This window comes from Helobdella robusta, assembly GCF_000326865.2.
Source record: "Helobdella robusta unplaced genomic scaffold HELROscaffold_7, whole genome shotgun sequence".
Classification (NCBI taxonomy): Eukaryota; Metazoa; Annelida; class Clitellata; order Rhynchobdellida; family Glossiphoniidae; genus Helobdella; species Helobdella robusta.
Genome location: NW_008705398.1, coordinates 375329 through 399391, shown reverse-complemented (window position 1 = coordinate 399391; position 24063 = coordinate 375329). Strand labels below are relative to the sequence as shown.

Here is a 24063-nt window from a genome sequence, read left to right as displayed (position 1 = left end):
GCAAAGATTACTATTACCAATTCGACTTTCTTATCTTTCCCTTATTTTAGGCGAGGTTTTCCTGAAATTGAAAAATAGGGATGAACAAGGCTGGTGCACTGGTCTCAAAGATGGTAAAGTTGGACTATACCCCGACCACTATGTAGAGCCTGTCATTGATACTTTGTTTTAATTATAGTATATACATATAGTATATATAGTATACATATATATATATATATATATATATATAGCATATATATATAGTGTAGAAATACGCGTATGTATATATATTTATATATGTATATATATATGTATATGTTTATATATGTATATATATATATATATGGGAAATTTTCATTTCTATTTTTAGTTTGTTACTTTTGTATATGCAATCAAGTATCTTTTTGAATCATTTTTTCAATCTTTTGTTGTTTATTTATTATATTGTTGTCGTTTTTTTGCGTGTTTATTTGTGTATTTATTTGTTCGTTTGTTTGTTCATTCATTCGTTCATTCATTTTTTTTTCATTCATCCATTTTGTTCTTCAGTCAATCAGTTGTTTATAAAGAGTTATCAAAAGTGGATATGATCTTAATAAAGATTCCGTCCTTCAATTCGGAAAAATTCATTTCATTCATTTTTTTCTCATTCCTTCGTTCATTCCTTTCTTTCATTCATTCACTTATTCATTCATTCTTTTTTCTTTCATTCATTCATTCATTCATTCCTTTATACACTCATTCATTCGTTTGATATCACAATATTACGATTGTCACTAGTGATTGTTATATTAGCAAATTAGTCTTATTTATATCTATTTATATAATCATCCATTCATTCAATCATCCATCCATCCATCTGATCATTCATTTACTCATCATTCCTTCATTCTATTTATCATTTCATATCCTTGATTATTACTAGCAAATTAGCCTTATTTATATCTTCACGAAATTATCATTTTATAATAATTTATTGAATGACAAAATTATTACCGAACATAACTAAATTTCATTCATTCGTTCATATCTAAATACTTTATTAGAAGCGTTATACAAATTCCTTCCATATTTTATTTGTTACCAAAGATATAACATAACATAACAAAGTTTAAAGTGGTTCAGTAGACTAGCATCTGTGTAAGGGCCGCTTGATTTTAAAGTTGTTATAATAAGTTATAATATATATATATAATATATAAAAGTATATATATATCCATGGATTAACTTATATATCTTGTTACAACAATATCAATATTGAGGATGATGATTATACGGATTAATGATAGAGGTTATTACTATTTTTGTATCAGTGATTAGATGGTTCACTATTTAAAAAAAATATATTTAATAGACATACAGAAATTTTATCGACTATACTTTGACCTGGTTGAAATTTTTTTTAATTTTTGCAATGTCTTTATCTGAACGCTGTACACGATTCTATCTTCCGACATGGTTTGTTGCTAAAGATATCGCAATTTACGAGTTACAATTCAGAATTGCATGTAAAAGTATATGCATAAATTCATTTTATGTATGTATATATATGTATATTTCTATACGTACATACACAAATAGTTGATAGTAACAGTGGATATCTTTGTTTAAAAGTTTATTTAACTGACTTAATTCATATTTCGTATCGTCTAATCAAACAAAATAATTAAAATGAATGGATTGCTGGATGCGTGAATGAATGTATGTATGTATGAACGGCTGGATGGATGAATGTTTATGGATAACATGGAAGCCAAAATATATGTCTCATTTTTGAAAATTCATAACACTAACACACACATACACACACACGCACACGTTTTCATTCATTTCCTGATGAAAGGATTAATCATTTTCTGTTGTACGCCGTATACGTGTATTTCTGTGTTTGATCAGGTATATATAGAATTGACCCGGCATAACAGTCTTGCTATGTTTCAATATTCATTTTATATTATTATTATGCAATATTCATCTAAGTTTTGCTACACACACACACACGTACATATATATACATATGAATGAATAAATATACATATATATATATATACATATATTTACAATATTCTATAAATTCTACCGAATGTTTGGCGTTAATATGTAATTGTAGTTCGTTAACGCCAAACATTCGGTAGAATTTATAGAATATTGTAAAAATTATGGTCTATTACCAACATATATATACATATATATATATATATATATATATATACAATTACTTGATTGCATTTCAATTTTTACGGTACAGGACAATAATACTGATTTGTCGTTCAATGATTGAATTTTGTTCACTTATTTTTCCATTTGCCATTGTTAAATAAAAGGTTAATATATAGCATTTATTTGGGGTAGCATAGATAACATAATTGAGTTATTTATTCAAGTTGTTTTTTTCGTTGTACTGAGTTATAATGTGTCTTTTTTGTTGTAGTTGTAACATTTTGTCACAATAATAACTAATTAATTGTTATATTTTGGTGTCTTTGTTTTGTTTATATTTATACTTAAATATATTTCTTTGCAATTAAATGATTAAAACAGAACAATCAATATAAATTTCCTATTTATCAATCATTTATTTCTCTCAAATTAAAATTAATTAAAAATAAAATCATCGAAACAGTAATCAGATTTATTTTTACATTAAACAAATAAATTCCAAATGCATATATCTATAATTACTAATTCCAAAGATATATATATATATATATATATATATATATATATATATATATATAATATAAATGTGTGCATGTGTGTAAATAAGTGATATATACACATGTATATACAATACAGGTGTATACATATATCAAGATGCACAGTTGTTTGGGGAAGTCACAGCATTCTCAGTGTTAAACAATTGTATATCTGATAGTCTGGATCCTAATATATCAAGATATACATTACCATAAGAGGCCCATTGGTTGCGGATTTTGTAAGTAGGACATTACCACTGCTGATATCGAAAGCCTGTGGACAAAAATTTATAAATAGAAGATTTATAGAAGATATATGTAGAAAGAGAGAGAGAAAAAAAGAGAAAGAAAGAGAGCCATGATAATGTTATTAATATTGAATTTGTTAAACTTTATTTTTGAAAAGGATAAAAATTAATTATTTAATTAAAATAAATACTGAGCTATTAATAGAACAAAGATTTTAAAACTCATTAAAGAAAATTTAAAGAGAACCAGACATGAAACTGCTAAGCATTTGTTTAGTATCTTCTGAGGATCTTGTGTTAGCATATGAAATAAGCGCACAATAAACTGCTGCCCAGGCACACCACTTCATCTGGGTTTGGGGTATTGAAATTTTTTTAAAAACATTTTTTAATTTAACTTTAATATTTAAATAATTGTTAATAAAAAACTAGTATAAAAAAATTAAGAATATATTATTAAAATCTGATTAGTAATTTTATTCAAATGTTAAAAATATTACAATATCAAACGAAATAATATAAATATAATATAAATAACAAATATTGTAAAATAAATAAATATATATATATGCAAAAAAGAATGAATTTGAAATATTTAACAACTTTAGCTTTTAATTTTGTAACCTTCATCATGAGACCACACATACTGAAAACCATCCCCAACAAATTCATGTAATCAGGTGTTGCATCATCTAACTGGGTCCCACTAGGCGGCGCTTTATATCTGAAATTTTAATTTTAAAAAGTAAAATTATCTATTATATTTGTTAGATTTATAAAAACAAAAAATTTAGACATTTTCTATAATTTATCTATCTTTTCATTTGAAGTAAATTTAAACTGAACAATTATTTTCAGCGAGGAACTCTAATTTTAATCACCCAATCAGAGTAAAAAAGTGCAAGATCACCAGGGAGAAAAGGATGATCATAGATATTGCATTTTTTGACAGTAGAAATTAAATCTATACTTTTTTAAAATAACCTGTGCACTTTTAAAGGTCTCCTGGGATCCAACGAGTTACTAACTGCCGGATTAGACGCCGAAGACATTTTAGGTTTTAATCTTAACTTAAGTTAACTTTTAATAAAGTTAAATGTTATTAAACTCATGTGTATGGAAAGAGAAGACAATTCACTAAAAAAACTTTTTCGCCAAGTTCAACTGAAATTACTAACATTTTTATGCCAAATTTAACATGACTTTTATACAATCTAACTCAATTCATAAAGCTTTGTTCATTTAACATGTTTACTTGTCAAATATTACTGTATGTACAACTATACATACATACATTTGTATCAATTTTATCAAACGAAATGTGGCACACATTTAATAACCAAGAACAATTTGAAAAGCACATAAAACATAGACAGGCATGAATGCAGAAAATGTCGATTAAATTAAGTACAAATAAACAGGAATTTAAAGCATGAGACCCACAAAAAACGAATATTATTAGATAACAATAAATAAAGTAAACAAATTATTATGAAAATGTTTTTTCCATTTCAGTGATAAATGCAAATTTAATAAGGTAAAACTTCGTCAAAGTTTTTAATTGTTGCCTTTGTCAAAGGCAATTAAATACGTCATTGTGATAAAATTTGTTCAGATAAATAGATGAATGTTTATATTAAAAGTGTTAAAACTTTTATATCGTTACAACAATAGCATGAGTGTATACTATGAAAAGAAAAGAAAAAAATTATTGTATTTTCATCTTGGACACTTCTTAAACGTCTGGAATGGAATGGTCCATTCTTTTGCTGACGAGGCTCCAACCAATGCTGAGAAACGATTTTTTTTGTTAAACTAATTAAAAGATTTTAAGAAATAGAAATAATACTAATTGAATAATAAAATAAATTACTTTTTTGACAAATTTAATTAAAACAATTATAATCATTAATAATGTTAATGTAAATAAATAAATAATTAATTAATCAAAAAACCTCTTCATGATGTGTTCATAGATGAATGAAGGTAAAATAGTAATAGTGATGGTCCTCTCAGCTTTCTCAAATATATCTTTTATCTCTTTATCCTTAAAATTTATTTTAATTATTTCCACAATAATATAATATCATAAAAAAATATTTTTGCATAATTATATTATGACATTTAGTGATAGTTAATGCAAGAGGAGAAACGTTTTTATTTCTCTAAGACACAGAAAACAAGAAATAATATTTCTCCTTTGAGTGAATTAAAAGTATTGAGTTAGAAATTTTGGTTCTGCAACATGGTACCTGTAACATATCTACTTTCAAGTTGATAAAAAAAGAAAGATATTGCTAATGTAACACAAGTACCTTCATTCCAATGACATTCTGGCCATTAACTTCGACCATGTGATGGTCAATTAGGAGTCCATTTCTGGCGGCTGATGAATCTTTAACGATGGAAGTGATCTTGTTCTCATTGAAAATGAATCCCACGGTGCCCGAGCTATCCTTGTGCATCGTTATCGTCCTCTCAAAAGGCCTGTCGAAGTTGGGGATGTGTAATGATGAAAAAATTAATCGAAACATTAACATTATGAATGATAATAATAATAACAGCAACAACATTAATAACAACAAAAATAGTATTACCTATCTCTAATGGCCATAGTAATTTTCTCAGGTGCAGCCTTCTTGAGGAACTTCATGGTTTTATCAGTGTCCCAGCCAGCAACAAGTTCATCGTTGATTTGAATAATTTGGTCCCCAAATCTCAGACCGACCATGGCAGCCGGAGAGTTAGATTCAACGAAACAAATGAAAATTCCCTATTTTTAGGGATGGGTAGGTGAAAAGTTTTAGGTAGTTTAAAAAATTTTAGTAGTTATCATGTATGTATGAACAACTGATGTTGGAAAGCAGTATGTTTAGAATGGAGCCCAAGTCATATTTCTCTATGAAAAACCATCCCAAAAAATTCAAAATTACTAGATAAATAAAACAACTAACCATCCCTCAATCCCAAATCAACAAAAAGCAAACACACAAACAAACACACAAACAAACACATAAACAAACACACAAACAAACACACAAACAAACACAAAAACACGCAAACAAACACAAACCTTATTAACAGATTTAACTTTGAGACCGATGAAACCCTTAGCATCCTTGCAAAGGACAACCTGCCTAATTCCCTGCTTCACGTCTGACCTGAGTACGCCTGCATTGTTGAGGCCGGTGACCGGAGCCACAAGCATCTGATTGCCTGAAGAAGTGTAGTGCTGGGCAATCTGTTTTTAGATTAAAAGTGAAATTAAAATATAAATTAGTGAACTGATGAAGATGATGCAAAATGAAAATAAATAAATAAATGATTAACTGATTGATTGAGGCAATGAACCAAATAGGTTAGTATAAATAACATACAGATTGAAATTTAAAATTTAGCAAAAATAAACAACAGTATCAAATTTTAACCTCAACTTTTAAATTTAATTAAAAAAAAATAAATAAAAAAAGCAACCACTTGATTGTTTGCCGGGGCCAGAGCGAGTTCATTTTGTTGGTTGAGCATTTCAGGAGTGATGTTAAGCCCCATATACTCCACTAATCTGGGGTATAGATCAGCATTTTGCTGTTGCTGTGTTAAATTATAACCATAATTGATGTTGTTGTTGGTGTTGTAAAGTAGTTGTGGTTGAGCTGGCTGGTTGAATGAGTCTGCTACTCTCTGCTGGGCCTGATGAAAAGTTGTCAAGTTATTAATATTCAAATTAAAATTTCAAATTTAGATACCTGCTCCACATCTCTTATTAGTGTGGCCTAACACTGTAAATCAAATTTGTAAGATGACCCAACTTTTTGCCGGGCCTAATAAAAATGCGGTATTTTCAAGTGTTTTAATTATAAATTTCATAAAAAATAATGGTGGTGAACTAATTTTAGGTACAGTTTATCAATTAAGAGATAACTAATTATAAAATAATAAGGTAGATGAAGAAACCTGGATGTAATGATCAACCTTCATGTCTTCTAAAGTTGGGTACAGGCTCATTTTTTGATTTTAAGTGGTGATTAGGTACTGGATGGATAGTCTTCTTCTTTTCGAAATTTAAGAAAATGTTCTTTAATTTTTTAAAATTAAATTTTAATTTTATTTAAGACTATTAATTTTAATAGTTTAAAAAAATCTTTTGTCTTCCTTCTCTTGAATAACAAAGAAAACTCACTTTTTATGCCAATCGTGTGCAGTTAAATCACAAACTCCAAATAATCAATCACTAATTTCTATGAATCTGCCTAATGAGTCACAGTCACGGGTGTGAGGCCAGTTTAAAAACGAGAACTTTGACGGCAAAACTGCAAAATTTTACGTACTATGAACACTGCTAAAAATAACTATTTAAAATTTAAATGGACTGCTAGTGTTGGAGATTTACGGCTGACAATTAAGAGAAACTTTAAAGAAGTAATTTTTTCAACTCTACTATAAACAATTAGAATAGTTAAATTAAATTTTGTCGTAAAAAATTATCAAAATCACAAATTATTGTTTAAAAGAAATAATTTTGCATTATTCTTTTACGATGTTTTTAAAAGTTAATCTATACTAAAATATTTCCTAGGGTCATAGGTTTTTGGCAAAAATAATTTTGTTTTCACTGAGATTTAATGATTTAATTTGCAAATTTACGACATATTTGGCTGGAAAATATTTCCATAAGTTTATTTATTGCATAAAAGTTTCCATTTTGATGCATTATGCTGTAGATTTTCGCGTAAATAGTGTCGTAATTTGTGTGGTTTAAAAATTTTTCCAGCTTAAAAACTACAAACATTTGACTGAAAAAATCGTTTTTCTCTGAAATAATGTTATGACATTTAAAATTGAACGTACGATTCAAGAAAGTTCATTTCAAAGAATAATTTTCGTAATTTTTTTGCTTCAAAGTTTCAGCAAATTTGTGGTTTTCACAGTGATAACTAATCTTAGTATAAAGAAAGTTAGGTAGGAGCCCACCCTGGCAATCAGGGATGAAGTTCACATTGCAACTCTATCGTGGGGCTGGTAAAGCAATTGATTACTATGGCAGGTACCATCCAAGTGTTCTCTCCATACAGCAGTTTATTGATTTTAGTTAGTAAAAAGTTCAATCTTTTCAAAAGATTTTATTAACAACTACAATTTAGTTAGCTTTAAGACATTATCATTTCATTTCTCTATCTTCCTATTGCATTATTTGTTTTATGTGTATCTATATTCTATATGTATGTACATAGTCACATACACATATTGTTTTATCTCTCTAATAGAATGTGATTAGATCAGGTACATAAAACTGACCTTGACCTCTAAGGCTACTAATACTTACTATATTTATTTAATTTAATACATTAGGAATGATGTTATTAAGAATGTTGTCATTATTTTTCGAACTAATATTAATATCTACGTTTTTTTATAATTTTATTTGATTTAATAGATATATATAATCTTTAAATTCATTAAAAGTATCAATTAAAAACTGAATATATTCTTTTTTGTCAAAATATTTGTATCATTGAATATTATTTTTGTCCAGGTAAAAAGACAAATTCGTCAAAACAGTCATTCCTATTTTTGAGGAAAGAGATCCCGGTCAGGCTGGCAAACATTATGAAGGAAATCCAATTACTGCCTGATAAGTTACTCGAAATGCCCTCCGTTAAGATTGTTAAAGGATGGTCTGTAATTTTCATCATCAATATTTTTTCAATAAATAAATGAGTGAACGAATCTTTGATTTGAATGAATGAATGAGTGAATGAATCCATGAATGGACGAATAGGTGAATGAATGAATGATTGAATGGGTAAATGAACGAGTAGATGGATGAGTGGATGAATAGATGGACTGATTTTTATTTTATTTAACGTTATTTTAATTGAATAAATATATAAATTATCATAATTATCATTATTATAATTAATAGTTCATTCATTCATTCATTCATTTCACGCATTGTGGTTTTTGTGTAATATAATTTTGATTTATTTCAAAAAAGGTATGAGCAGAGCTTCGAGGATATCTTAGAGTTCGAGAATGCAGACCCTAACAATACTGCAACCCTTCAAAAGTATAATTAATTATTAACTATGATTTTAATCATTTACTTATTTATAATTATCATTAATTATTTTAAGTTAAATTATATTGTTTATTATGATTAATTTCAGCTATTATTTTTAATGTAGTAGTAGTAGTAGTAGTAGTAGTAGTAGAAGCAGTAGTAGTAGCAGTAGTAGTAGCTGTAGTCGCAGTAGTATTAGTCGTAGTAGTAGTAGTCGTAGTAGTAGTATTAGTAGTAGTAATTGTAGAAGTATTGATAATTGTACCATTTAACATACAAATTTCCTTTTAAGTACTTGAAATGTATAAACTAAACTGGCATTTAGATATCATATTTATTACCTTAGCTAGCAAATAAGTCATAGATTGATTTTAAATTTCTAGGATTAAAAAAAAGCTTATTGGACGTCAAACGTATGTATCCACTTTTATCAATCTTTTACCAATCCTCTTTTAGATTCCTAGAATCACTGAATAACATTAGAAATAGACATTTGACTGTTTTTGAGAAAATGGCCGCCGGCATGGTCGAAATGAAGGATTACCTACACGTCGAAGATTTGAGCAATCTAGACGAACGAATTCACTACTTCCTTGATAGGTTCTATCTCAGTAGAATCAGTATTCGACTCATCATTCATCAACATCGTCAGTTTTTTGTTGTTTCTATGGCTGTTGTTATCTCTCTCTCTCTCTCTCTCTCTCTCTCTCTCCTCTCTCTCTTTCTCATTATTTATCTATCTATCTATCTACCTACTATCAACCTATTTATCTATACATCCGTCCATCCATCCAACTATCTTTCTATCTTATCCATTTATCTATATCATAATAATATTTAGCCCCTTTCTTTTCTTATATATCTCCATATCTTGTTCTCTTGCACTGGCTTCTAAATAAAATTTAGAATAATTTTTAAAATTTGCACATTTATGTACAAGTCTCAATCTAAATTATTTCCTAAGTACTTATCAGATATATTAATTGAACCTAAACGAGCCGGTTTACGATCGTCTTCATGTTCTCACCTCTTGTTAACTCGTGTTAAACACTCCTTTGCTAAATCCGCATTTGCTTTTTCTGGCTCTTTTCTATGGAACTCTCTACCTACTTCTCTGACTACTTCTCCATCACTTACGAAGTTCAGAGCGGATCTCAAGACCTATCTGCTTGCAAATATCATTGAGGAGCGCTGATGAACATCGCGCAAATAGCGCTTTACAATTTACGATTGATTGATAAATAATAATGTTAATAATAATATAAATAATAATTTAAAATATTTTATTTTTTCAGTATTATTGTTTGGAAAATCCGATTCTATTAATAGCAGCAGTTTGATTGGCTGTTTTGATCCTGATTGTGATGTACAGGCGGTGGCTTACGGTAAATTCATTCATTCATTCATTCATTTATTCATTCATTCCTTTCTTCCTTAATTCATCTATTTAATCATTCATTTCTTGCATTCGTCACTTCACTAATCCATTCCTTCATTCATTCATCCCGTCACTCATTAATTATTTTAATAATATTAATAAATTCATTTAAAAAATAGACATTTACATAAATAATAATATATTTATACGAATAATTGTGAATAATTATACAGTTTTATTATTAATAATTATATATAATAATAATTTTCTTCTCTATAGATGCCTACAGAAACGCCAGATCTCTCTGTGAGCAGTATTACAAAGTGGCCCCAGAATGCATGTTCAACATTCAAAAACGTCTGTTCCACTTAATTATCTTTGTTTTTATGTGGTTTATTTATCTGTGTTGAATGACTATTTTTCTGAGTGTTAGTTTGTCTATGTTTTTATTTGTCTAGGTATTTATTTGTTTGTTTATTTTTATTTCTATGTTTTTTTTCGTGTAATTATGTATGCGTATCTATGTGTTCAATTGTTTATTTTTGTGTGAGATGTCTATGTTTTTTGATCATCTTTGTATAGTACTTTGATTTATCATTGTTTCTCTTTCTTTGTATTCAATTGAATTATTTATCTATGTATCTATTTAACATACTTTTGTTCATTTGTTATCAAACTGAAAATTTTGCAAGCAAAATTTCAAATTAACATTTTCTTCTTTTATCACTCAGCATATGACGTGGACGATCATAGCGACAAGATTTCAATGACCTACGTACCGGTACATCTTTATTATATCCTCTTCGAACTATTCAAGGTCGATATTAATAATGCTTATTAATTAATTAATTAATTAGTTGATTTAATTATTCATTAAATTAATTACATACACGGAGATATAACAAGGGTTATTTATAGTGATATTGTTATTATCTTACCGTGATACCTCTCCATGTTTTTGGTTCTACCTTGCATATACTCTTGGTAGTTTTAAATATCGTTTTAATTATTAATGTTAATATTTTTATTATATTATTATTGTTATAACCGTAATTTTTTCAAATTTCAGAATTCATTAAGAGCTGTTGTTGAGTTTGACAAAAACAACAACAGCAGTAACCACAGCAGCGGTCTGCCTCCATTAGACGTCCTAATTTGCAAAGGAAGAGAGGACATCACCATCAGAGTGAGCTCTTCATTTATTTATTTATTTATTCATTCATTGAATTATTTTTGTTTTGTTAGTTGGCAGACCACGGAGGAGGCATACCGAGAAAAGACTTAGATAAGATATTCAATTATCTTTACACGTCTGCTAAACTTCCGTCTGATTTTAGCGCTAAATCTAATCCACCCCTGGTAATAATTTTAATTTTGTTATACTGTATTTAGGTCCAGTTATTGTTTGTTCATTCATTTGTTTATTCATTCGTTTATTCATTCCTTTTATTATTGATTCGCTCAATCATTCATTTATTTAAATTAAACTGTCCTGCCTTTTATTGTTAGGCTGATCGGTAGTATCATTGCATGTCTTACTGTTATCATTTGCGAAACTAATTTAGGCGGGTTATGGTTACGGCCTGCCCATATCTCGACTCTATGCAAAGTATTTCAATGGAGACCTGATCATAAACTCTGTCGATGGCTTTGGAACCGATGCTCTTCTCTATTTAAAAGTAATTTAAAGTTTTAATTATTATAAAATATTACAATATTCTGTATTATAATTATACATTTAGGATGGCTTTCATCTTTATGCTTATGCACATTCATATACCTACAAACTACAAGTTAATCAAAAAACCCGAGCCAACCAATTAACCCAAGCTAACCTAACCTAACTGTTGACAGGTTCTGCCTAAGGAGGCCAGTGAGTTGTTGCCTGTTTACAACAAGACTTCTTCACTAAAATACACGGACTCTATTCAGGTGAAAGATTGGAGTGAACCATTTAAAACTGTCAACTAACACAACATTTATGAAATTGTTTAAATTAATTTTTTTTTGTTAAGTTCGGCACCAGTTCTGCTTTTTCCTGGAACGTTTTTTCGAAATTTAAGTTGTTTTCATGGTTTTTGAAATGTGCTTTCACTAAAACTATTTGAATCGAATAAATTTTTGATCATGTTCAAGCATTATGTGTTCCATATATAAATATATATATATATGTGTGTGTGTGTTCAAGTGTGTCGGAATTAAAAAAATAAAGCGCCTTATTCGTTGAAATTAGAGATTAATGCCATCTGATCGCTCGTTGGCATAATTAAATTTTGCAAAAAATTGAACAAAAACGCGGAAACAGGTCGAAATTAGCAGAAGAATGGCGACGTAACAGTCTCTAAAAAATTTTCTAATTTTTATTTTTACGGCACACATAATATTTAAAAAATAAATATGACGGTTGCAAGTTTTTGCAACAAAACAATCACCAGCTGCATCGGAGGAATTAGCGAAAGCGTGTTTCAAGAGTTGGAGCTGGCTGCAAAGCAAGGATTAGTGAATCGCCTGCAAGCTTTACTGACCGAGAACTGTCCGTCCCCGAAAGAGTTGGCACGTCGTAATTTACTGCACACAGCAGCCTGGTATGGAAGTTACAATTGCGTCTTGCTGTTGCTCAATTACGGAGTTGATCCGGACAGTCCCCACACGGAAAACGGTTGTACAGCACTCCATCTTGCTTGCTATCGTACCTTTGGGGAGGGATGTTGTGATAAAATAGTGCACTCTTTACTGCATGCTGGGGCTGATGTGAACAACATGGGTAGTTTAAAATGTTCTAGACTGTCCATTGAACATGCCATACAAAATCAGAAAATCAGGAATATTTGTGCCCTGTTAGACGGTGGCTCCTCGGTTAGAAATATGGGTCATCTTTCACTTTACGTTGGTTTATATTAACAACGTTAGTTTATTGAAAACTTTGAATGCCAGCCCTAACAATTCACAACACAGGAAGATGAAAGCAAGTACTTTCACAGAAAATATCACTATGGCAAGTTCAGTGAAGAACACTGGTTGTTTGGTGCAATCGAACGGGGATCAGGTAAATGTGTTTTGAAAATCATTGTTAACCGGTCAGATGCTAATTATTCTAGCAGACAACTACTAACGTTTGCACGTAATTTGTTTCCGCCGATCTTTTCTGTCTTCAAATAAATGGTGATTTAAATGCATTGAGAATAAACCAACGTAAAGTGAAAGATTACCGAAAAATGATTTTCAAAAATTTCAAACTATTAAATTTATTTCTAATTAAATTTTCACTTGATTAAATTGTTAAGGTCAGTTTAAAATCTGTGCTGATGTCAATTGATGTTGGGAATTGTCAAGTTACTGATATGTTGTTAGTGCACGGTGGGGATTGTGGCCCTAAATTGAAGGTTATTGAGTTTTGGGGAGAGCCTTTGCAAAGGTACTTATGACTATTTCTCATCATGTTATTGCATAGTTTTTTATTCATATTTTTTTCATATTTTTATTGTTTATTTTATTTTGCATTCAACTATCAAAATTGAATTTAAATAATAATTAAATACTATTTCTTTCCTGTATGAAGGCTGATAAACTCAACAAAGCGAGTCTTCTACATTCGTGAGAGATTCTACACGACTTTTAAACTTCTTGTAAAGGCATCTGTAACTTTTCCATGCGAAGACTTGCACAGGAATTTTCACACTAAATGGTCGAATGATATGTACAATAAAAACAAGAAAAAGGTAAAAGAAAGTGATGATTGCATCAGTAACAATAACCATGTGGGAACCTCACCAGAGCAGCAAACTGAAACACGAACTCGTAACTTTTACATGAAACGACGACAAAAAATTGAAGAGGAACTTTTCAGACTATACTCTCGACAAGCCTTCAAGAAATGGGCAATCTATCTCTCAATTGCTATGCTTAAAAACGGTTTTCAATTCTCAAGTAGCTACGCGCGAGTTCTAGAGAAATCCACAGCACAAACGCAGGCCATAGACAAATATCAGTCTGATGTTGTCCCTTTGTTGGATCTATGTTTGGTCGTCGTTAGGTCCACGATGGCGGTCAAAAATGGAAATGTGTATGGGGGGCTGAAAAATTTCAATGTAGCTCCGGCAATCAAAAGACTCATAGCTTTGGATGATTATGATGACGATGTGAAGACTGGTGACTGGTGCTTTAATGAGTGAATGATGATGAATGAGTGAATGAATGAATGATTTTTAAGTGAGTGAATTATGGTGGATGAATGGATGAATTCATGCATGACTGCTTGGATGATTGGTGGATGTGGATAGTTGAATGATAGTGAGTGTGGGATAAATGAATGAATAAACAAATGGCTAACTAGTGATTGAGTGAACAACGAATAAATCAATGAATGAATGAAACATGACTATGATTTGATAGGGGAATTAATTAATCAATGATTGTCAAATGAATGAGCGTGAATGGATGAATGCCGTATTTTATTTTCAAGTTTTAATTATATTTTAGAGGCAAAGATTATTTCGTTATGGATCTGAAGCTAACAAACTTTCAAATAATTTTCTCCTGTAACAATTGTATATAATCCAAACATCAAAAATCACAATTTCAAGCCAAAAAATTTACATGTATGATAGAATAATTTCACATGATAAAAATGTATGTAAATATGTATTAGTTTTATTATGACTTATTACAAATTAATAATTTTCTCTTCTCACTTGAATCATTATATCAGTTTTGCCCGTAAAATTAAAATTGCAAATATGTATTAGTTCTATTTAATTTAAAACGTTTTATCCGTCGAAGTTATCTACTCTTCTCTCTCTCTCTCTCTCTCTCTCTCTTTCTCTCTCTCTCTCTCTCTCTCTCTCCTTTTCCACTCTTATATATACATATATAAGATTTATTTTTACACAAAATTGTGAAAAATAATTCTAAAAAACTGAAATTTGAAAAAAAAGCTAGGGACAAATGAAGATAATGCAATCAATTGTAATACACAGTAGCTAAATTCAATACGTATTGCATTGAGATTAATGTGTAAGATAGGTTTACAAATTTCCCACAAAACTAAGGTGTGTGTGTCGCGTTTTAAAATTTAAAATAAGCAAAAACTGAAAAGACGGTATAAAATGTAAATATTTAAAATTTTTCCCGAAAAAATCTTTTAAAAAATACAATAAATGTGCGTCCTCATGATGCTGTTGAATACACATGTGCCTCCTATGTCTAAATATTGCTAATAGGATTATACATATATATTTATATAAGTTTGTGTATCTGTGCGTGTGTTTGTGTATCTGTGTGTGTTTGTGTATCTGTGTGTGAGAGAGAGACCGAAAACAGTGCGAAATAGTTTTAATCGAATGAATTGAATGAGATTATGTATCAGTACCAAATTAGTTGTGGTAATACGTACATGCACACGCACAGACACACACATACATACATTCTTACACACACAGACGTGCATACATACATGCATTAGTATCAGATGAAGGTTATAGTAGTAGCAACAACAGTAGTGGTAATAATAGTTGAGAAGTTATTATTCTGAACTGATGAATTGAATGTTACATACTGAATGTATGCAGGCGTACATGCAAAGCATACATACATATATAGACATACACACATCAATTCTTACACGCACACAAACACGTACATACATACAAACACGTACATACATACAAACCAATTATACACTCACATTAAACATCTGTCGTTAAGTTGTAACGCAAATATTACATTACAAAAACAAAAATACTTGGTAACACGCATGTTGTATATATATATACGTGTATGTGTGAATGTATGTTTGTATGTATGTTTGTATGTATGTTTGTTTGTATGTATGTTTGTTTGTATGTATGTTTGTATGTTTGTTTGCATGTATGTATTGTGTACGAATTATATATATATATATAATGTGTATATGTGTATATATATAATGTGTATATATATATGTGTGTGTGTGAGTGTGTGTGTGTGTGTGTGTTGTATGCAGTTGTACTAATCAGTTTGAATGGCATTTTTTTTACTTGCTTTTGATTAGCTGAGATCATCATAATCATCACCAGAGACATCATCATCATCCCCAACAACATCATTATCATTACTGCTCTGTCATCCTCCTACTCATCATCATCATCATTATCACCATTTAATCGAAATGGTTGAAGACGAATAATTTTATAAATGAATTGGTGAATAAATGAATGAATGAATGAATAAATGAAGATTGTATGTAATAATGAGTGAGTGAGTGAGTGAATAAACTAACTAACAAACGAATGAACGAATTTTGATTTGATACCACAACCACATCCTCTCATCATAAACGGCATCATCATTTTTTACCACCATCTTCATCATTTTCTTCATCATCATCTTCTTCTTCCTCGTCATCTCTCTCTTCATCATCGCCATCCTCATCCCGGTCTTTGCTTGGCATCATCACATTGTAAGTTCCTTTAAAAGGAAGTCAAATACATTAGAATCATCAGCGCTATTTTTTCAAATGGATTAAAATAACGGTTCACACAACCTCATACAAAAAACTTACATACACACATATACATACATACACACACAGATACACACGCACACACAGATACACACGCACACACACACACACATACGCACGTACATACATACACCCATACATACATACCATGATTGTATTGACGATATCGTTCTGATTTCTTTTTAGAGCGTTGACGGCTTTCCTCCTGGAGACTCCAGCTTGGGAGATCACTAACTCGACGTCCTTGGGTTCGATTCCCGTCTCATCCAGCTACAAAATGATAGAGTGAAATTTGATGATGAAAATAATAATTATTATGATGTGATAAAAACAGTTGCAATAGTGATTAAGATAATAATGATGATGCAACGAGAATTGAGATAATTATAATCCATAATTATTTTTCAAAATTATTATACGTATGACGTCAACCTCTCCGTCTGACTCCTCCTCCTTGCTGTCAATCAATTTCGAAGTTGTTGAATACTCATTAGCGGCAGCAGCTGTGGCAGCTGTGGGCGGCTTGAACTTCTCAGCTGCGACCGCTTGAGCTTGCTGGCTGGCATCCTCGACCTTGGGAATATAAGTTATGTCATGAATATTCATGAGGTAAAATGTTAATTAATCGAGATACTCAAAGTAGACGTAAACGTTCATTTCAAAATTTTACTTTAATTGATCTTTCATTAAATTGTGAGGCCCAAGCCAAATGACCCTTCGGCTCTACCCCTTAATAATATAAATATTAATGAGAAGCAAATGCGACTCACCTTGGCCTCTCCAAAGATGATGTACGTTTCGGACGAGTGGTTCTTATACACGTCCGGACTGTCGATCACGAATAAAATGTTTTGGGATTTCCGAACTGTGACTCGGGAAATCCCCGAGATAGATTTCAATCCCAATTTGGAAAGCGCCTTCCTTGCTTTTTTCTCGCTCCTGTTATGTTTCGTTTTGTTGGTCTTGTCGTCGCCATTGTGTTCATCATGATGATGATGATGAGGATGATGATGATTGCCGTTGACCTCATCATCATCATCATCCTCTTTGACGTCATCATCGCCATCTGATAAGATGCTCGGGCTGCTGATGTTGTTCGATGTTTTCGTATCTTTTGTTGTTGCTGCTGTAGCTGCTGCAGCCACTGTTGATTTTTCCGATTCGCTGGCGCGGGTTTTCCGGTTACGTCTTTTGCTGTTTCCGGATGGTTTTTTGGTTTGTTGATGTTGTTGTTGATGTTGTTGTTTTTGTTGTTGTTGATGCTTTTGCAAAACTGGTTCTCCAATAGAAGGCACGTTGTTGGCTGTTTGAACATTTTCCTTGTTGCTGCTGTTTCTAGATTCTACGTCGCCAAGATTTTTGATGTCGTTGGATTTTACGCTGTCGAGTTTAAAATCCGCCTTTTCGATAGTTTGCTCTTTCTGCTTATTTTTGTTTTTATTCTTTTTCCCTTTTTTGTCATCACTAATCGTTGTTGATGTTGTTGTCGTTGAAACTGTTGTTGAAACTGTTGCTGAAGTTGTTGCTGAAACTGTTGCCGATGTTGTTGCTGATGTTGTTGCTGAAAATGTTGCAGATGTTGACGATGAAATTGTTGTTGCTTCAACATTTTTAACATCAGCAACGACATCTTTAATAATATTCTCTACGAAAACATCAACTTTTCTCTCAACCTCCTTCTCATCAACTACCAAATGAACGACGCCATCTTTCTTTTCAGTTTTGTTGAAAAAGTTTTCAACTTTGTTGTCAACAACAACAACAGCAGCAGCATTATCATCATTGATTATCGTATCGACACCTTTCACAACTCTCTGTTCACGCTCTGGTTGTCCATCCAGGACTTCAGGGCTACCATCTGCCTTAGTTTTAATAGTTGCAGATGATTTTACGTAATGATATGTTTCATCGGCATCAGTACATTCTGCTGTATTGTCTGTTGTCGTTTGTGTTGTTGTTGGTGGTGGTGAAGATGGTTTTGTTGTTGTTGTTGGTGGTGTTGGAGATGGTTTTGTCGATGTTGTTGTTGTTGAAGATGCTGCTGCTACAACTGCTGAAATTTTATCCTTTTCACCAGTAGCACTCCCAACAACTTCAGCCTTCTCTTCAACTTTTGCTAAAACATCTGTCTTAACGATGTTGTCAATCCTCTTATCCCCTGTATTATTCTCAACTTTTTGGTCCCCAACATCAGTAGCAGTAGTAAGGATAGTATCAACACCAGCAATAACACTGTGGACAGGGCCACGAGATTGTTCTAGAACTTTGCATTTGCCATCCTCGCTGACGTACGTGACGGCCGATGATGTGATATATCGGTAGGTATCGTTGTTGTTGTTGTTGTTGTTGTTGTTAGTAATTCTGTTTTCTGATGTTGCTGTTGTTGATGGCGGCGAAGTTGTTGTTATTATTTTTGTTGGAGAAAGTGCTGATGATGATGTTGTTGGAGAAAGTGCTGATGATGATGTTGTTGGAGAAAGTGCTGATAATGATGTTGTTGTTGTTGTTGCGAGATTTGCTGCAACTGTCGTTGCTTCACTTTCGTTAATATTATTTGGAATTTCTCGGTTTTTAGTATTATTATTATCATTATTATCATTATGCTGTTTATTATTCCTTTGCTTATTTTTATTATTCTTCTTATTATTCTTGTTAACGCTACTGGATCCGCCACCATCATCACCACCATCGTCAGCAACATCACCACTGTTAACATGTACATCAGCCTTGTTGGCACTAACACCATCTTCCAGAGTTTTATTCATATCAGAGTTGACTGTTACTAATGTAGTTTTGGCGTCAGTTGTAGTAGTGATTTCAGAGGTATTTGAAGTAACTTCACTAGCCACTTTATTATTAACTACATTAACGACTGTTGTTGTTTCGACTGGGTTCGAATCAATAGCCGGGGTTAGAGCTGTAGCAACTGAAGCGGCGATTTCAACTGCTGTTGCAGTATTTTCATTAGCTGATGTCGTAGCAATAGAGGAAGATACATCAGCTCTCTTTGAATCATGAACTGTGGAAACAGTTGTAATAGCTGTAACAGCTGTGGCAGATGTGGTAGTCGTAGTAGGTGCGGTAGCTGTAGTAGTTGTGTCTGTAGCAGCTGTGGTTGCTTCTACAGCAGTTACTTCCTGATGAGACGCTTCATTCTTCTGAGTTTTATCTCGATCGCTTGCTTTTCGTTTTCTCTGCTTAGGAGTGGGTTTTAAGTTTTCTTGGTTGCTGATATGACTGACATCCTCATTGTTCTTAGTAGTGATTTCAACCGCTCTTGTAGTTGTGGTGGTAGTTGTTGTCGTCGATATAATAGCGGCCAACGTGATGGCATTAGTACTTGTGTCAGTAGTAGTAACAGAAGTCGAAGTAGTAGCTGCAGTAGTTTCAGTAACTGAATTGTTACTAACAATATTAGCAGCGGTGGTGGTAGTAGTTATTTTGAGATTATCTGCTTTGTCGTTGTTACGTTCAAGTGGCATTGTGGTTTCTATTTTTGTTTCACCGGGTCTTTCAGGACTTTTATTTATAGAATCGACCTCATGAATATTAATTACGTCGCCTGCGGCATCATTATCAAGGGGGTGAATTTTTTCAACATCAACATTACCATCGTCATTTTTATCGTTGAATGTAACACGGTTCTTTTTATTCCTTCTTTTTTTATTACTATTACCAGGATTATTTTGTTTGACGTTCTTTCCATCAAGCGACGGCCATTCATCATCGTCAATGACGTCATCAAACTGGTCGCCATGATGAAGATGAGGAAGAAGATGATGATTATGATTCTCAACGGTGGGGAATTCCTGAGCTATTATTGTTTCTCCCATGGATTGATCAATTTCACTTTCGATTTGGCTCAATGTTTTCTCTTTCATTTTTTTATTATCTACCGTTTTATGTCTGTTTAATAGATCTTTCACTAACTCGTCCGGGTCCTTGCTGCCACTGGGGACGTTGTGGGGATGTGCTCTTTGAGGATTTTCAACGAGATACTCCAGTAATGTTGAGTTGTCGTTGGCGGGCTATCAAAGAAAACAAATATACAGTGATATTTTATAAAGAATTATCTTAATCCTTTTAATAATAACAATAAAGCAATGGGGCTTTTTAAACGTTGAAAATATTGCCAAAAATTTAACTATACAAACATATTATTATATTACCAGCACTTTTCATACTCAAACTTATTAAATATGTATATTTATCTCTCTCTCTCTCTCTCTCTCTCTCTCTCTCTCTTTCTCTCTCTCTACACAGACACGCACGCCTACCTAAACACACACACACACAAATTATCAAAAAAAAAATGATAAAGAAAAATATTTACGTTGATTTCCACACTTGAAATATCGAGAAAGTCATCGTCTCCATCAACAACAACAACTGCATTGCAACTGCTCGTATCGTTGCTACTAGTTGTAACATTAGTAGTAGAAGTAGTAGTAATTTTAGTATTTTTAGCTGGGGAATCCGCCATCTTCACTAATTCTTCACCAGCCTGACGATTAGTGTTCTGTTTAATACTTTTAGCAACGCTATTTTCCACTACTCTTTCGTTATCATCTTTGTTATTATTATTATTATTATGATGCTTTTTGCTTTTTTTATTTTTACTGTCTACGCTGACTGCACCACTACTACTTTCATTAACAGTTTTATCGTTATTATTATCATTATTATTATTATTATTATTATTATTATTATTATTATTTAATGTATGTTCAAGGGCGCAGGCGTTAGTTACAGGCTGCTCACCATCATCTTGCTTGTTAGGCTCTGCAACAACGACTGCAGACTTGCTGTTGTTAACATTTTGTTCGTCTGCACCACGCACATCACTATTTTTTACATCCCTAACTTCCGGATGTGCGCTGTTTTTTGTGTTTTTAAGTTCCGGACTCTCATTTTTCAAATCAACAATTTTCAAGTTTTCCATTGCCACGTCTGTATCCGTTGTTTCTCCTTTCGTTACGTCTTTAATTACTGCATCTTTTGTTGCATCTCTAATAACCATATCTTCTTTTGTCACACTTTTAGAATTTTTAATTCTCACATTCCCAGTTTCCGCAGTTCTAGCATCTCCGTTTATCGCATCCTTACCATGTTTAGTGCTGTTTTCACGTGCGGAAATTTCGTTTTTTCTAAATTCTGATTGGTCCGATGGAAGAGTTCGTTCTGGTTGTGATTGGTCAGTTTCTGAAATCGTGAGCACGTGACTGTTTGTAATGTTGGAAGTTGTAGTAGTTCTAGTAAAAGTTGTTGTTGGTATGTTTGTTGTTGTGTCTAAACCAATATTATTAACGTTAGTTTGTTGGTTGGTATCATTGAGATTCGCATCCATTTTGTCCAGAGCAGTTGGTTCACTTGTTACATTATCAAGATGATAGTTAATCCGCATCTGGCCGTCGGTTAAATTAGTGAAGATGGCGTCGTTAGGCTGTGAGGATGTGCTCTTCACCGTCGTCATCGTTACAATCTTAACTGTCGTTGGAGTGGTTGTTTCAGTTGTCTGTTGAGAAGTTGTTGAAGTTTTATTAGTTGTACTTTCATCTAATGGTTGGATAGTTCGCGAAAGTTTTTTGTCACCTATACTCTGATCATCATTTACTTTAATAGATGATACAGTATCATTGATACTAGTATCAATCGGATTATTAGCAACAGTAGTATCATTAGAAGTAACGCTTGTATCATCAGCGGTTGTAACTGGATTTTCCTTTGTTGCAGTCTGATCAGAAGTTTTCAAGGATGACTTTTGAAGCTCCAAAGTCGAAAATTCATGAGTAGATTTGAGTAATTCACCGAAATTATGGTCGTAATCATTATCGATGTTGTAGTTATAATTTATGTTCTTTTTATTGTTAACAAAGTCTGAAAAGTAATCACACGTTAGTCTGTTTCTGCGCTCTATCATCTCAAAGATTTCATCATCATCTATTTCCTGTCTATAAACAACATCGGTCCTTAATTTCGGGGCCGAACTGACAGCCACAGCCGAGCATTTAACCTCCAGGGCATTTTCGGTACTAAGAGATTTCGCTCCACTATCACCACCATTCCTACTGGCAACGATGACGTCATAGTCGTCTTCGTCGCTATCGCTAATCATCCCATGACTACTAATCAGAACCATTTCGTCGAGGCCATTTTGATTTTTGATTAGCTGGAAAGTTCTAGAAGGTGGTTCGTAGAATAGGGACAGCGGGGGTTCCAGCTGTAGTTCCTTGTAGGGGTAACACCTGAACTTTGGAAGGGGTGGATCGTACATGAATCGTACGACGTTCGGGGTCACGGCGTAAACCGTTTCGTTGTGCTGCTGTAAAACCGGTTCAGATTCGGCCATCGCTATTTTGTTATTATTATTATTGTTGTTATTATTATTATTGTTGTTTAGTGCAGTTGATATTTTTTCGAATTCTGATGAAAAAATCGATGATGAAGATGAGCTAAATATATCTGTATACAAACGTATACAAATGTATGTATAATGTACGCTTTATACCCAAATGTACGTATGCATGTACAGGTGACGTACAAACACACACACACACACACACACAGACCAAAATAAGTTGTTGTACAACAAAGATTAAATAAATTATGTACAACTTAGAAATGTGAAGAAATTATTATTCGTTGTTGTCCAAGACGATGACAGATGCTGTTGTTGTTGTTGATGATATGATGTTGATTGCTGACAACAACAGACGTATCTAAATCTTCACTTTTTTTCAAGTCTGAAAATGAATAAAAAATATTATTAATAATAAAACTAGTATTGATAATAAATAATAATAAATAATTACAATAATATAACATAGTTCATGAAATAATATAACATAGTTCATGATCTGCTTTCAATTAAAGTTAATAAAATCAATCATTAAAATCCCATTAACATACATATATATATATATACATGTGTATATGCTTGAGCATTTGGCCACATACAACGTATCAATTCGAAAAGAGAAAGAGAGACACACAGACAGACAGAGAAAAAAAGAGAGAAAGAGAGGGGAAGAGAGAGTTATATACAAATGTTTTAATGTTATGCTATGTCTAGACATGAAAAAGTATTGATGATATCAATATATTGTATCATTTAGCGCGAGCAAGTTAGAATAATGATACTACCACTACCACTACCACTACCACTACCACTACTACTACTACTACTACTACCACTACTA

The 24063-nt window shown here is 32.0% G+C and overlaps 6 protein-coding genes across 6 annotated transcripts in view; 3 read left to right on the top strand and 3 right to left on the bottom strand.

Annotated features, from left to right (window-relative positions):
* The window catches only part of HELRODRAFT_156082 (hypothetical protein), a gene marked incomplete at both ends in the record, with an annotated part of 3202 nt that extends 3030 nt beyond the window's left edge, over window positions 1-172 (top strand). Inside the window, one exon of the mRNA XM_009030668.1 lies at window positions 51-172. Coding sequence (XP_009028916.1) covers window positions 51-172 — 122 coding nt within the window. The remainder of the gene's footprint in view (window positions 1-50) is intronic.
* Window positions 173-2885: 2713 nt separating this feature from the next.
* On the bottom strand, window positions 2886-3978 carry HELRODRAFT_69247 (hypothetical protein; the record flags this gene model as incomplete). The annotated part of the gene is made up of 4 exons (XM_009030545.1): window positions 2886-2952; window positions 3179-3276; window positions 3551-3650; window positions 3911-3978. The coding sequence occupies 4 exons, from the start codon at window positions 3976-3978 to the stop codon at window positions 2886-2888; spliced, it is 333 nt and encodes a 110-aa protein (XP_009028793.1).
* A 683-nt stretch (window positions 3979-4661) lies between these two features.
* Window positions 4662-6931, bottom strand: HELRODRAFT_69589 (hypothetical protein; the record flags this gene model as incomplete). The annotated part of the gene is made up of 7 exons (XM_009030596.1): window positions 4662-4716; window positions 4882-4973; window positions 5242-5413; window positions 5524-5699; window positions 6000-6158; window positions 6401-6610; window positions 6881-6931. 7 exons carry the CDS (start codon window positions 6929-6931, stop codon window positions 4662-4664), a joined length of 915 nt encoding a protein of 304 aa, XP_009028844.1.
* A 980-nt stretch (window positions 6932-7911) lies between these two features.
* Window positions 7912-12336, top strand: HELRODRAFT_69342 (hypothetical protein; the record flags this gene model as incomplete). The annotated part of the gene is made up of 11 exons (XM_009030562.1): window positions 7912-8014; window positions 8460-8601; window positions 8922-8993; window positions 9444-9634; window positions 10283-10372; window positions 10645-10726; window positions 11119-11182; window positions 11435-11551; window positions 11611-11724; window positions 11931-12044; window positions 12220-12336. The coding sequence occupies 11 exons, from the start codon at window positions 7912-7914 to the stop codon at window positions 12334-12336; spliced, it is 1206 nt and encodes a 401-aa protein (XP_009028810.1).
* Window positions 12337-12762: 426 nt separating this feature from the next.
* On the top strand, window positions 12763-14537 carry HELRODRAFT_164658 (hypothetical protein; the record flags this gene model as incomplete). Its single annotated transcript, XM_009030667.1, has 4 exons — window positions 12763-13202; window positions 13300-13411; window positions 13650-13780; window positions 13925-14537. The coding sequence occupies 4 exons, from the start codon at window positions 12763-12765 to the stop codon at window positions 14535-14537; spliced, it is 1296 nt and encodes a 431-aa protein (XP_009028915.1).
* Window positions 14538-16876: 2339 nt separating this feature from the next.
* On the bottom strand, window positions 16877-17817 carry HELRODRAFT_69468 (hypothetical protein; the record flags this gene model as incomplete). The annotated part of the gene is made up of 3 exons (XM_009030583.1): window positions 16877-17134; window positions 17291-17437; window positions 17635-17817. Coding segments are annotated over 3 exons (588 nt in total), but the record flags the coding sequence as incomplete, so codon positions are not given.
* Window positions 17818-24063: the final 6246 nt, after the last annotated feature.